The following is a 15,499-nucleotide window of genomic DNA, read 5'->3' as shown; positions in this document are numbered from 1 at the left end:
GTGACCTGGATATTACCCTTCACATTAAGGTGAAGACATGTTTTAAGGCTGGGGTAAGAGTTGGGGTTAGGATTACCTTAGGGTAATTATGGTTGGTTTCCGGGAAATTGATGTAAGTCAATGTACCGTGTGTGTGTGTGTGTGTGTGTGTGTGTGTGTGTGTGTGTGTGTGTGTGTGTGTGTGTGTGTCACAGCCTTTGTGAGCACTGAATGAAACTGTTACTGCTGCATTTCCTGGCAAATTATCCACATACATCTCCTGAGGGACGGAGGCAAAAAAAAAGAGAGCATCCTTTCTTTGTTGTCATAGCAACTGCTAGCCAGTGGCATCGGCAGCACGGACTGAGTGGATCAGATCCACATGTCAAACTGTAATCCCACGCTAACAATAACTGATAATGTTAATCATGGCCCCCGTTAACACAGTCGATGGTATCCCATCATTAATCCTCCGAGAACATATTTTCCGCAGGTCGAGGTTATGCAGCCGTCAGGCATGTTATCAGAAACTGTTCCCCCGCTTCAGTCGCTCGCCGTTGTCTCTGTGAGATAAATTGCTTCATGCAAAATGCAGTTAATATGCATTTTGAACAACTTGAACAACCAAATGCCTGATCACTGATAAAATCTTTTAAATTCATAATCTCATACTCTAGTGTGACAGGGGGATCATTTGCCTCACCTGTTGACATCCACCATTTAAACAACGTCTTGGTCCCCATCAATTAACTTGAGGAGCACTCAAAAGAGCACATACCTCTGCCAAGGTTGAACAGACCCCAGGCCACAGCAAATTTTACACACTTATAGAAATATGGCCCCCCTTAATATGCCTCATTTATCTCAACACTGATGAATACCTCCTTCGCAGAGGTTCATCAGTTAAAGCTGCACTGTTAAGCATTTAGATGTGAACAGTGGATAAATTAATCATGAACCGATGGAGTGTTTTAGCATTTGTTTGCTTGTGGTATTTGGTTTTAAAGAGGCACTTCTTGAAGAATGATACTTGCAGTAATTACTCTGAGTAAAAGTACTTGGTAACATTACTAATTACTTCATTTTCACTACGCTTTCCAGCTCTATCGACACCTTTTAGCACCTTGAATCTACCTCTGTGTGTGAATGGTGCTTCATATATAAAAGACAACAGATTTTAAAGCCTCCACATGCTACATCTTGTGCGTTTCACACGTTTTTAACATGTTCACAGTTCCGACTATCCAAAGCTAGCTTGGTGTTTGCCACAGTGACTGCATGTAACCTAACAGTGACGATAGCAAGACAGTTACCAAGACAAAAAAATGAATGTAATACAACTTGTTCCTCTTTTGGCGGTGGCTTCATGCCTCCACACAGACCAAGCCCCTGCATCAAGCCAGTGCTGACTGACAACATGAGTCAGCCCACTGAACATAGAGAGAACAACCTGAATATCCCTCCTCCATCAGACGACCAGTGTGACAGAGCATCACTCGATGTACGATTGGAACACGCTAAACTACATTTCACTGAAAATACAAATCACTTAATGGTACAAACTAACTAATTATGTTAACACATTGGCCGCAACAACTCATATTGCAAAATAATTAAGCAAATTATTGTCAGGGTGACCTCTATGGCTCCTTTCGGTGTCCAGAAGCAGCTGCTGAAGCGAAGGAAATTCCTGATTACTCAAATCCCATCGCTATCTGAAACTGCATCAACTTTGCTTTGAAGCAAATGTGATCAAAGTCACATCCTTCTTTGTTGTCGACATCTAAATGTTCCCACCTCTCACAGCCAGACCCTCAAATATCCAGCAGCTATTCAGGAGAAGAACATTTATAATCAACACTTCTAAAAGGTGGCAACATTTTCTAACAAGAATGAAACTACCCGAGCAAAGTCAGTGTATGTAATTTTCAATTGCAACCAGAAGCAAAACAGTTTTCACATTCACATCGTTGTTCATGGACATTTTCAACATTCATTGGCTCATCATTTCACACCATTGTGCCTCTATGATGCTGCTGCTGCTGCTCTGACATCCTAAAATGCCACAGTGATATATTTGATTGTGCAGATATCCGTTGTTTCAGTTCAAACAAAACAAGTGTGTGCATCCTTCAGCATTTCATCAGAAATATAAGACTTCCAGGAGGAGACTGGATACACAAAGCAAATATCACATGCACAGGAGGGATGATTATTTTTTTAGGTTCAGTTTCAACAATAAATATGTTGTAGAAAATGTGAATTTTCCTCCCGATACAACAGAGATTAAAGGGCTGTCTCAGAGTCTCTTGTCGTGATTCCTGCTCCTGAGAACGCGGTGCGACTTCTGATGGTCAGAGTTTTAGTTGGATGTGAACTCCTGCTGTCTTTTTGATTGAAACACGCCTTCAGCAAAGTTGGACAGAGTGACAGCATGTGGAGCTAAGGTCAACAGTAACCCGCCTTAAAATGGAACCATGTGAATTCAGTGACAACCCAGATTTCATGTGATATAATAATCTGTCATGTAATTAACGTGTCAGACTAGTATGTTGACAATAATAAATTAACTTTATATTTTAGAACTATAATAATGCAATAATTTGTGTTATATAATGATTTATAAAGTTGTTTTTTTTCCATGTGTACAATAATAAGTCTTTCTCTACAGTATGATGGCTATTCTATTATTATTACTCCAGTCCCTGTCTGCTGCTACTAAGCCGCATCTAATAAAACATGCACTGTGTTGGTATATTCAACAGAAACATGCGCTGCTTCTCACCTTATCATCGAGCTTCTTGGCACAGAAGGAGAGCTCCACATATCCGTTGTTGCCAGAAATTTCCTCAGCGTGAACCTGAAAGGATATAAAATATGTCTTGAATATTTTCTTCTAGTACTCTTTATTATTAATTGGCAAGAAATAATGCCTTGACCATACAATGCATGTTAAGGAAAACTACAGTTATGACTGAAGAACACTGGTCAATATCAATCGTCTAAACTATTTGATTCAGATGAAGCCTTAACAAATCTTTTCTTACCTTTTTAATTGTATTTAATCTACCCGCTCATTCCACAAACGTCTGTATATGAAATGCATATCTCGTGAACCATTCATCTTATCAGCTTCACATTGGCCCTGTGTATCCTTAGTGGTCCTGGGAATCACTTACTGTTAAAACTAAAAGCACAATGTTTGTTTTGTAGCTTCAAAGGTTTAGTAAAGCTGAATTACAGCGCTTTTAATTTGAAAACATGTGAGCCCGAGGCCGGATGTTTTTGTTGATGGCTTAATAGACCTTTGAACAAACATGTGAACAATAACAAAGCAAATCCACTTTCATTTTATGAAAACATTGACTATAAATTCTTCACCGCAGATAAACCAGGTAGGATAAACACAAAGTCTTCTAACATCACTCTGGAACATAGACTGTTTATAAAAAGCTTTGCACACAACAGAAAGCACACAAGCAATAAGAAGAGACAGTATATGGTTCGAGGAGGACTCACGGAGTAGCTCCGGAGGATTACCACAGACCATGTAAACAGCCCATTCCACCCCAGGCAGGCTTACAACCGGCACTGTACTAGTGTATTTTAAATTAAGTTTTGATAGTTTTAGTATATGCCCCCATGTCTTTAAACTTGTGTAGTATTCGGACAGCATTTCTCCCTTCTATTTCCAAAGTTGCTCTTGCCCTGTGGTAAACAGTGATTCTTCTGACGTGGCTTTTACTTGACACAGGACATGGACATTAACAGAGAGCACCATCAGCTGCAGACACAGCCGTCTCAGTTTATTGTCTCAGCTTGTACATTAAACTCTTTATGGATATGAAACTTATCGTGTAGAGCAAAATGCAGCAGTAAAGTTTGTAGGCAGCTCCGACTGCTGCTCCCTCTAGACTGACAGGCTCGCCAACAGGAGAGAGGAGGTGGCTTTTGTTGTCTCCTCCACCTCGATCGGAGCATGACAGAAACTTTTTATCAAGGTGACAGAACTGTGGCTGTTCACGGTCACAGATTGACAAAGCTCGACCGTGATGACACATGGCAAAGGAGGCGAGTGGTGCTTTTTGTACGACAGCTGCTCCTGACAGGTAGCAATTGCAGGGGAAACAATTTATAAAGGGTGTGGGCAATGATGTGTGTGTGTGTGTGTTTCTGTGAGTACTCTTGTATTTATATTCTCGTCAAGACCTTAAACCTTTAGATTGAGCACATTTTTATCAATTCTTATTTAAAAGTACGTTTTGGGGTTGAGTTAAGTATTAGATATTTGTGTTTAGGACATTGGTTGGGATAAGGCATGTAGCTGTTATAGTTATTGTTATGGTGTTAATCAAAGAACGCATTGTAACAGTAAGATTCTTATCAATACTGCATAGAAATACCAACATGTGTTTGCGTGTCAATGTTTTCTAAATCTTCCAATTTCACATATGTATTATTGTTAATGTTTGTATTTATGTATATGTTGAAAATAAACACACTTCCTGTAAATGTGTAGAAATCAATACTGAAAGAAACTGAACAATATTACGAATGTAACTGAAAACATTTTAGCGCCGTCAAGAGAGCAATGAAATATGTTAAATATTTAACATGATGTTCCCTGAATTCTCCTAATTTGCATATATGAGTTGGTCCCTTGTGTGCCATCCCTACAGCTAAAGAGGACCTTGAGAAGGTCTTTGCTGCAGGCTCTGGTTTAAGTCATGTTCAGCTCTGGCGAGAGGGGAAAGGACAAAGAGAGGAACTGGACCCAGGGTGAGAGGCGGGGAGATGTGCTGCAGCTCTCCTCGGAGAATAAGATGGTGTTTTTTGTTGTTGTACTTCTGTGCTTGTGGATTACTAATTAAAATTTTCAATTTGTCACTTATTTATTCACTGAATTCTATCAAAATTGAATATTTTTTTCATTATTTTAAGTCCTATATTCTAAACTCATATGTTTAGTCGTATAATAGTTTTGCCGTGTCTCTATCTGCCTTTACCTTTACCTTGAAGCACAGTAGGTCGATGCTTGTCATTTATGTGCTACATAAATAATCATTGACTTGGCTTGATACCAGAACAACCTCGACCTGAGATCAATGACGGCAGGTCCCCCTGGAGGAGCTGGAAAACATAGCTGGAGGGACATCAGGACAGCTTTGCTTGACCTGCTGTCACTGTGACTGGACCCAGGATGGGTGGCAGACCATGGATGGATGGATAGATTAACAGATTGATGGATGGATAGATTAATGGATGGATGGATGCTGAGTTCAAGGAGCTCAAATTTACAACAAATTTACAGGGGATGGACACAAAAACAAGCTTAGCCGAAACAGAGTATTCAATAATAGTGCTACATCATCTTCTTCTTGTACATATATAAGATTAACTGAACAAGACCTTAAAGCATCTAGTCTGCAATAAAAGTTAATTAGAAGAGACTCTCATGTGTTTTCACAAGGCAGAGCGAACCAGAGTTTGTCTTGTTGATTATATTCTTCCACCTCTGGGTTGTTAACTGTAAGATGGTGGTTAATGACCTGCTTTTTCACATCAGACACATGTGATGTCTTAAACCTGCAGAATGTCTTATACGGACGTGCTGTGTTCCCTGTGTGAGCTCTAATGCTGAGCAGGAACGGAGCTAAAGTGCTCAGTGAGGACAATGTGTCCAGCAATCCAGACAATTTCATTGGTCAGAGCAGTAAGGTAATTTGCACAATGTGAGAAACCTACCGTGATGGTGGATTTGCCGGCGTATTTCCCGTACTTCAGCAGCAAAGGCTTCACCATCCTCTTTTGGGCCACGATCTGCAGAGAGCGAGATAAGCACAACGTTTTCAGTCCTAAGCTGTAAAGAGCCGTGTAGAGCGACACTATGCATATATACAGCATCATGTTTATTTACTGGCGACAACACAGACAGAGGCAGAGGACACATTTAGAGTTATTAATGGAGCAGAATTTGAAGTGAGTCTAAAGGAAAACACAACTGCTACAAGTCAGTGGCACCTGCCTACCTGGCCGAGGGTGCACTCCACCCCACCGAGGAAGTCGTCGTCCCGGGTGCCGATGCTGTGGGTGCCATGGATGTCGTAGACTTCGAACCGCAGCTTCTGAACCTCCTCAAAGTAGTAGTCCAAAGAGAAAACCTTGGCAAAGACCGGGTGCAAGTTGCTCTTGATCACTTCTGTCCTGTCCAGCTGAAAGAGAACACACAGGAAGATTTCCAACCCGACACGTTTCGCTATCAAGTTGATTCAGACTCATAATTTGTTTGATCAAAATAATAGTCTGTTCTTCAGGAAATCAAGCCTTTCTTTGAATAAAATGATTTTACAGTAAGAGCTCAGAAAATAGTGTTGACTGGTCTTCCTGCTTACAGCATTTAAAGGAAGACCAGCCGATATACACACGGAGGGGCAAATGTTGTGGCGTTGTGTCGAGAGAATGATATGAGAGAAGATCACAGGGCTCTGACATTTAATCACAGCGTACACAACACAACCCGGCTCGTCTTTGACTTCCGGACAAGCAGAAGCTGAGCTCTCTGAGGTCCCTGCTCATGATGCAGGATTTAGCCATCACACAGTTATACGCTCTGCGATTTATCTTAAGGAAAATCATCAGTGGGCATCATCATTTTCACATATAGAGATTTATATCGTGACCATTTTAGGGATTTAAATCTAAATCTGACAAGGCTTTAAAAAAAACACAGAACAGGCCAAGAGGCACAATCTGGTGCAATCAGAAGATTATAGGAAAATAACTTCATTCTTAAGTTTGGTTTTTTTCTATATAGTCTGTGAAATAGATCCAGTCTTTGTGTCAGTGATCTCTGCAGAAATTAGCGACAATATTGGTTTTCTCTCCCGCAGTTGTGGGAAATATATTTACTTTGTCACTGTACTTAACAGAATTTTTCATGTAATCCGTACTTTTCAAATTACTACTACTTCCTTACATCTTTCAGCAAATATCTATACTTTCTCACAAGGCATTGCGTTAAACATTCTCTAAAAAAATATATATTTTCAAAAGTAATCAATGAGAAAAGGGGAAATATAATGATCCAATCAGAGTGGGCAGGTAAAATTAGACCCTGATTCCTTCAGTGAGAGCAACTTGCTCCTGCAGCAGCATCACTGGGAAAAACATCTCCAATGGATTCTTATGGAAAATGGTCTGTTTAATAAAAAAATCTTACAACACATATATTCCAAGTTTTACTTCACTACACCATATACTGTGTATGGTGTATATAAGTGTCTATTGCATGACACTACTCTGTATTTCAGTATTTAATTGCCATGTTTGAATGTTTATTTTATGTGTTGTTGTTTTTTCTGCGCTATCTTTATTCTTTCCCTTTTTTTTCACCTGTAGTTACTTTGTACTTGTGCTGCTGTAATAGTGACATTTTCCCCATGGGAATCAATTAGAGATTATCTTGTGTTATTTTCAGGGACATTTTAAATAAAACAATGATGCAAATCACAGCAAACACTGAAACCGCTTTACATATCTACAGATAAGACGGAATATAAAGTATCTCAGTTGATGATGTTTCACTGTTCTGTGTAATAACCTATCCAATCTCTAGAGCTCTTTACTGGAGAAATGAAAGCTTTTCTCTCATTTAGTTTTTTGTTTATGTGGAGAGCTGTAAAATCATTAAAAAAATCTTATGAGATTCTAGTTTGTGGAGTCTCTCTGGTTTTGGGTCTGTATGTGGGTTTTGTTCGTGGCTGCTGGCTGGGTGTAACCACCGGCTTCACTCTCCTCCTTTTCTCTCATCCATTTTACCACCAGCCTAACTCAGTATATGTAGAAAGACCTCCTGACTCAATGCCTCCTCACCAGAACGTCATGTTACCTCATAGTATTTACCCTTCCAGCCAATCTCGCCACCTGTCTGAATATGTTTGTCCCTTTTTGTCTCCTCATCTACACAACCCAGTTTCTGTCATGCTCAGCCAGCTCCTCCACCATGTTACTTCACTGGAACATGCCATTACCACTATAGGACTCACTAGGCGGTTTTCCCCTGGACTCTAGACTCTCAGCTCTGGTTTGATAGTTTATCTCATGTGATTGGTCAGCGTCGTTCCCTGCACGTTTCCTGCCCAGCACATCCTCACATTGTAAATAGATTATTGTTCAATTCATCCATTTGTGTTTAATCAACTCTGAGTCCAGCCTGTGCACATCCACACATCCGCTGCAGAGCTCCAGAGGTCTTCTACGTCAGTTAAGGCCGAACCAGGCAGAAGCGATAAACACACTCTGGAGTATGTGTTTGAGAGATGTGTCACCTCATGACAAATAAAAAAGATCAACACTCATTAATGTGATTCCCCCTGACGTGACATGATTCATACAAACTGTGATTTACAAGAATTGAGCTTGAAAGCTGAAAAGAATGAATTACAAAGTCTGTTTTTAAAGGAAATGTTTCAGTTTTGGGTTGATGTCCGTTTTCTCACTCATACAAAAAAAACTATCTGATGTTCATTTAATTAACTCACAAACACAGATGGTTCAAGGCAGATGGTTTGAAATTAAAATGGCGTCTTTATCCTTCAACACATTCATCTATGTGTAGTTGTATTAGTTCCGTTTTCTTTATGTTTGAGTTACCGTGTGTCCCCTGCATCACACTTCCTACCTGGTTTGGCTAAAAGGTGTGAATCAGGGTGGAGCCTGGTTATATACAGAGAGGTAAACTGAACCAGACCAAGTGCTGCATCATCACAGTTTCCAAAGGGATCTGGTCAGACGGTTTATATGTCTCTGTTCTTTGTCTCATTTGTGAGGTTAGTCAGTTGTCTGAGGTAATGTCCTGTTTTGTTAATTTGTGAGTTTTTGAGTTGAATTGTGTTTGGTTTTAATGGTCCCACTTATTTACTTCAGGTGTTTTATTCCTTTGTATTTTTATATTGTTGGGTGGGATAACTACCATCTTTTGAAAAAGTAATCCTGTGCGCGTTCTGGTCCCTCACAATTTATATTATTATATCATACTACATTCATTGTTTAACATATAGAGTTTTGTTTTGCTAGAGCATAGAAATAAACATCATTGATTGGAAAATAATTCAAGTCTCTTGAGCAAACTATTTCTCTGGTAAACAACAATAACAAAAAATATGGCTTCAAATGCAGTGGATGGCAGATGATTGCTCTGTTGATTCCATCTTACCCTGACACACATCCAGAAGGAAAACAAACTACCAGGTAGGACTTGGCTCCCTCTTGCTCGTCACGCCCCTGTCTCTCCTTATTGTCTTTTCCTGTCTCGTCTCCTCCTCATCTCTTTGTGCCATCTGGATGGACAGATTCGGGATGAGTCCGATAAGTCTGTGTGCTGATGAAAGCTAATCAGTGCTGCGGATGATAGGTTGTGCACCGAAGTCTGTGACACCTGTTTGTTGCTGGTGTGGGGCCAGAAGCTATAGAGAGATCACTGACATGCAGAATTAAGGCTTTCTCTAATCAGTTCTGCCAGGAGCATTATCTGCAAAGCTCAATCATGACAAACCACTGCAGCTCCGGTTCGATATCACCGAGAGAATCAGGGTTTTGAATGAGCTCATTATCATGCAAACACACAGAGTCCAGGGAAAAGAAGTCATGGAAAATGTCAAGTCATCCCAACCCTGCTTCTATATTTCTTCGTGGAGGTAAAAAGGTGGTGAAATAAGGTAATAATGAAGCTGCTGCAGTTCAACAAAGAGCACTTGCGAGTCAGTGGACCGTGCAGCGGCAGCTCAGGAGAGAGAAAGAGGGCCGATATGGTGTTGATATGAGTGGGCTCAGTTTCTTACTCAGTCGTTGACGTAAGTAAACAATTTGCTCGAGCAATCACGCATCCCAGCACCGAGGGCTTTGACAGCAGAGGATTGGATAACTTGTGTGCACTGCGATGACTGGCAAGACTCACGGAGAGATAGATCTCAGTCATTTCATATCATCTGCATTTGCTTCAGTAAGAGGAGCTAAAAATAACCGCTCATGTATTGGCGCTACATTGAACCCAGGTCAATTTTCTCATGAAACGAGCACCTATCAAATTACAACCCAGAACAAATCCATACATGCGTGCTCAACACTGTCGGCCAAGTGCCTTTGTCATCGCTGCCTCAAAAATACTGCCCGCAAGCTCCATTCATACACAACCCAAACATCACGGAACAGTGAGCTCCTTCAACAAATGGTTCCCATGTGGCGGGAATCTGGCAGAGTTACAGTTAATTATCATCTCCATTTTCCATGAAAAGGCAGCGTTTTGTTAGATGAAGTGTTGCAGGGGGTGAAAAACAAGATCTATGTAATTAGTTACCCTGGACCAGATTTTAACACATCCCCTGCTTAATAGAGACCTGTGTTTTGGCTTTCCCTAACAAACCTAATGGCTTAATTAACAGGGAAATGGGCGACCTGCTGCCTACACTCCAAATCCGCTTGGGACCAATCCAAGAAAGTAAACATTTCCAACTACAGCACAACTCCATCGTCACAGTGAATAAAAACCAACGTGCTGTTTGTTGTGTGTAAACCAGTGAAACATGCAGCACGCATACTAAAACCCGATGTGAATCTTACAGGGCACACAACACAATCTGATGCAAATTTTCGAGGTGTGGACATTATGTTTATCTTTCCTCTGTAAATGTGCACCTCATTTCATGTTTGTAAAACTCAGGATGAGACTGGCGATGTGTAAAAACATGATCTTTTCCATAAATAGCGGGAAACAGCTGCAGGTTCAGCAAACCATTCACAGATGTATCTCCATGGTTGCTTTTGTATGACCACCCAGGTTTTGTGATCATCCAGACTTACAATATTTCACACATCACTGCAGTTTAATCTGAAAAGGTCATCCTTTTCAGTTTCGGGCTACTTGACAAAGGGGGAGGGCAGATCCCCAGAGTCTCTGTGAGCAACAGCTCTATGGAACCTCACGAAGAAACCCTGCTCAGATCACCTCATGATTCAGTAATGTAGTCCAGAGTCATTTAAAATCTTTTTCCAGCATGAATGAACATTAAATAATGTGGTTAATGGTATGAAGATGGGGAGATTAATAAAATATGTTGGATTAATTTTTAACAGCTGCTTACTGCTGCCTTTAGAACTGCTGATTGAGAGGAAATCAGACTCACACTTCAGGCCAACTGTGTTTTTCCTCAGACCAGAGAAATAAAAAGAGGGGCTCACCTCTGTCCACTGTCCGTTGGTCTGCACCATTACTATGACACATGGGTCTGATTTATTCAGCGTGTCTCGGTCCAGCAGAGCTTTGCAAGACACACGCAGCTCCACTTTGGAGACACAGGTAGCCGGTCCGCTGAGGCTGGTTGCAGGGGAGGTGGCCTCCTGGACGTCATTCATCCTGGCTCGGTGCAAGAGGAGCTGCTGCCAACCAGCGAAGCAGTGCGATGTGAGGCCGCTGACACAGCTCCGGGGGGTGGGGGGATGATGTGAAGATGTACTGGTCAGTGGAGAGATCTCAGCGAGGATGTGGCACCACGCTAGCAGGAGGAGACCGGCTCTTTTGACTTGGTGCGGAAGTCACAAAAAAGAACGAAGAGATTCCTGTTGAGTCCCTGGGGAACCAAATCAAAGCCAAGCTGTTATTAGTGGCTGTCAGATGTATCCCCCTGTGAGGGAGATCATCTCACCTCTGTAATGATGACAGACAGGGCATGAAAGGGGTGGGGAGGTGCTTTTTTCAGACTCTGGATCAGATCCCTGGAAAGATGAATTGGTCCAAATCTGATGCTTCCTCTTTTTAAATGTTATCAAATCCAGTGTGATAAAGGAGTGAATCACGACACCATGTACACAAACACATACACAAAATTAGAATATAATCAGTTTCTGTACAATACTTCCATGCTGTTTTATGATATAGCTAACATTTTTAATGGGAAATTATTTACCCCTGGAAATATGAATTAGAAAAAAATGTTGCCACGCAGAGTATGAAGGACGAAAGGGTTAAATTTCCAGACTTTGCAAGAAACATAAACAACAACTTCATATAATAATTTCTTTACATCACCTAAATGCTGTTTTGTGAGACTGGTATAGTAGGGAATTTAGTATTTCCTCTCCCTTATTCAACGATGGCTTAACAAGTGAAAGTGCTTGATCCCAAAGAGACGTGGCTGAGGGTCTTTACACTAAAGAAAAGGAGTCTAACAGGTATCCGCCCTGCTGAAGTGTCCTTGAGCCAGGAGGCTTCTGACCTGCCCGACTGTTTAAGAGAGGAGGGTCGGAAGAGTGGGGGGCGTTGGATTTCTCTACCGGCATCATTTAATGTAAAGGCGTCAAATCATTTTGGAGACAAATGATAGAGAGCGCGTTTGCGTGGTTCAGCACCACGGACAGCGCCCGCGTTTTCGCTCGCCAGATGTGCAGCTGTGGAAACCAGATGTTTACACGAGAAACCACCGATGCTAAACTTCACTTGGGGAGAGCTGAGAACGGACCGTGTCCATCATGATTCAAACACGAGCTTCGAGTGTGAAAATCAGATCGGCAAAGCAACACGTCCGTTCGAGAGCGAAACAACTTCATTCATAAACGCTCCTTGAACTAAAGAATCTCGAGCAATCAATAAAACTCCGCCGCAAATCTGCATCCTGGTCGTTGGCAACACAAAGCCAGCAGGAATAATAAAAACGTTCAGCTTCATTTATCGTTACTGGAAACAGAGGCAAAAAAACTACTTTGATTACATCCTCTCTCGTTCACCGCGCTCACTCACTTCCAGTCAGACCAATCCTCGGCTGATGGAAAATAAAAATTAAAACATACAACCGCTTTTAATTCGCCCTCACGAGACACGAGAAAGTCAAAAAGAGGAGAAACTCACTTCCTACCTGTCGTTGTTCTTTACTCTTAAACACACTTGTTAAATCCGCTCCCATAACACACTGCCAGATAAAAAAAAAAATCACCTCCCTTCCGCAGAAACTGATTGGTCCGGCTGCTGAGGAGGGAGTGGGCTCTGCTGGTACAGATGGGGAGTGGATGGAGTCCAGCTGCTGGTGTAAAGATGGGCTTTGGCTTTTGCTGAGACTCTATTACTGAGAGTTTAATTCTAAACTGAGCCAATAAAACCAACAGGATGATACTGTCTGTTACAGCTCTACAGACACTCACTAGATACAGAGTCTGGAGAACATGTGCATTGGGTGCTTCTTTTTTTTTTCTTGTTAGATTTGATGACAGAAGAATAATTCCGGCCCATGAAAACATTTAGGAAACAGAAAACCTGTCACTTCCTCCCTCTATGTGCTAATACATTCTGTGCCAGGCTCAACACAGGGAGGCTTTTCCAATAAGGATTCACACGGACACGTCCCTTCAGCCTCAGCATACTTTTATCAGCATCTCATACTAATGTGTGATCGTCCCACTGTACTGCGTGTGCGTCACAGCAGCCCTCCACCGACTGGTTTAAGCTGTTCAACCAAAGAAAGACTGACCTCAGTGACAGTGCACGATGTCGTTCATCTGCTGAAAATATGACTCACATACATCCAGTGTTGTTATAGTGATGTGCATGATAACAGATCTGCAGACAGTATCTGATGGGCAGGCGTCTGAGGAGAGGCTGCTACATGCAGGTGTTCTGGCTGTGAGATCAGCTCCCCCGACCTAACATCAGATGTTGCACATTTGATTGTAAAAGGTGAAATCTGATGATAATCCTCTCAGCAGGATCCATAGAGTGTCAATCTGTAACCTCTGGGGAAAATAGAGAAGGTATTTCATGCCCATATAAACAGGTCCTGGCTATAGCGTTGTTCCACTTCAATAGGAAAACATGCCACGGACACGTTAAAACATTTTTAACAGCAGAAGAACAGCTATTCAAATGGGCGGTTCTTTCAGCAGCAGCAGCCCCAGGTCCCAAACGAACCTCTAGGTCCAGACAGAGGAGGACCTCTGCTCTCTTCCCTTTATTACCACACACATACCTCCACATGTCCACTGTAAATGCACATACACAGCAGTCAATAGTGTCACACTGAAGTGAGGGTGGAATGATTCATAGTGTTGATTTTCAATCATTTGACAGCAACACTTTACGTAACGTATTGTTTCTACGCAGCCTGGACCTTTTCGCAGTCCACCCACAAATGTATTATTTTCATGAATGTATTTCCAGACATTGCATAACATTTATAGATTGCACTGACAAAACAGCCGCTCCAGAGTCTCTGCAAAACATGGCCGGAAAAAACCCCACTGACAATTGTCAATTTGGGTTCATCAAAATAAAGTGCAGAGCAGAAAATAAAGCTGAGGTTCGACTGATTTGAAGAACCTGTACGTGTCTGGCAATTAATAACAGTGCACTTCCTCCATCAGAGACATTTGTAGGCTTTAATGCTGTGACTTTTTATCCCTGAAGCTTTTGAATTCTCATAATTCTGAAGTGAAAACATGCTTCATTAAAGCTCTCATTCATTAAAGTGGCTGATTCTTTGAGAGCTGACTCCTTCAGAGGCTTTCACACTGTTAAAATGTTTGGTGTGTGCAGCAGACAGGAAGGTCAATTAAATTATTCCACAACAGCATGAAAGGGAAAACTTTCTCTGTGCTGAGCCAATTGCCATGTGACCAACACACCAGCCAACACACTGATTATTAGTATTGAAAGTTTTAATCCACAACTGCACAAACTCAACTCTCTACTTCCTGACGTGGCCATCAACCTTTAAAGGGATAGTTCACCCAAAAATAAAAATTCACTCATTATCTACTTACCACTATGCCGGTGGAGGGTGGGGGGAAATGTTTGAGTCCACAAAACGCTTCTGGGGTAAACAGCGTTGCAGCCAAATAAGATACGTTTGAAGTAAATAGAGACAGATTCCTCACATGTGACATAACAGAAAAAAAACATGAAATGCTCCCATACTGCTCCTGTGGTGGAATCCAAGAATCAACAAGCCCTGACATTTAAAGGTAATTTACCTAAAGTTTTTAGCCTTCATGTCCGCTGTGATCCACACGCAGATGCAGCTCCAGGAGGATATCAGAGGACATTAAGGCTAAAAACCTATGTGCAAACGTCGCCGTTTTGAGTCACATGTAAATGTCAGGGCTTATGAACACTTGGGTGCGACACCACAGGAGCAGAATGGGGGCATTAAATGTTTTTTTACCTAGAATAATCTGTCTCCATTTACCTCAATTGTACAGGATTTTAGCTTCATTTCTGGGTGAACTAACCCGTTAAGTCTTCTCCTCTCCTACAGTTCTTACCCCTACTGCCTCTTCCACTGGGGGCCTTCAGAGGAAGCGTCTGCTCCAGGGCACACACCTGAGCCCTATAACGTCACAGCTCCAAACAGCCATCTGCTGCCGCTGCTGAACAACCTCCCAGGACGTTCCCTTCGTTTACACATGGATTACCTATTCACATTCTCTCCACTGCTTCTCCATCCTCATGTTCCCAGTTCACTTATAGGTGCTGCTGGCC

At 41.7% G+C, this 15,499-nt stretch overlaps 1 protein-coding gene across 1 annotated transcript in view; it reads right to left on the bottom strand.

The window, feature by feature from the left end:
• cpne7 (copine VII) overlaps nt 1-11,388 on the bottom strand; it is a 28,252-nt gene extending 16,864 nt beyond the window's left edge. The window contains exons 1-4 of the mRNA XM_053423763.1: nt 11,215-11,388; nt 6,009-6,191; nt 5,725-5,799; nt 2,765-2,839 (exon numbers count right to left, since the gene is read on the bottom strand). Of these exons, the coding sequence (XP_053279738.1) occupies nt 2,765-2,839; nt 5,725-5,799; nt 6,009-6,191; nt 11,215-11,388 (507 nt within the window). The remainder of the gene's footprint in view (nt 1-2,764; nt 2,840-5,724; nt 5,800-6,008; nt 6,192-11,214) is intronic.
• Nucleotides 11,389-15,499: the final 4,111 nt, after the last annotated feature.

The sequence above is a fragment of the Pleuronectes platessa genome, chromosome 1 (assembly GCF_947347685.1).
Source record: "Pleuronectes platessa chromosome 1, fPlePla1.1, whole genome shotgun sequence".
In the NCBI taxonomy this organism is placed as follows: domain Eukaryota; kingdom Metazoa; phylum Chordata; class Actinopteri; order Pleuronectiformes; family Pleuronectidae; genus Pleuronectes; species Pleuronectes platessa.
The sequence above is the reverse complement of the archived record's forward strand: the minus strand, read 5'-3'. Positions and strand labels throughout refer to the sequence as shown.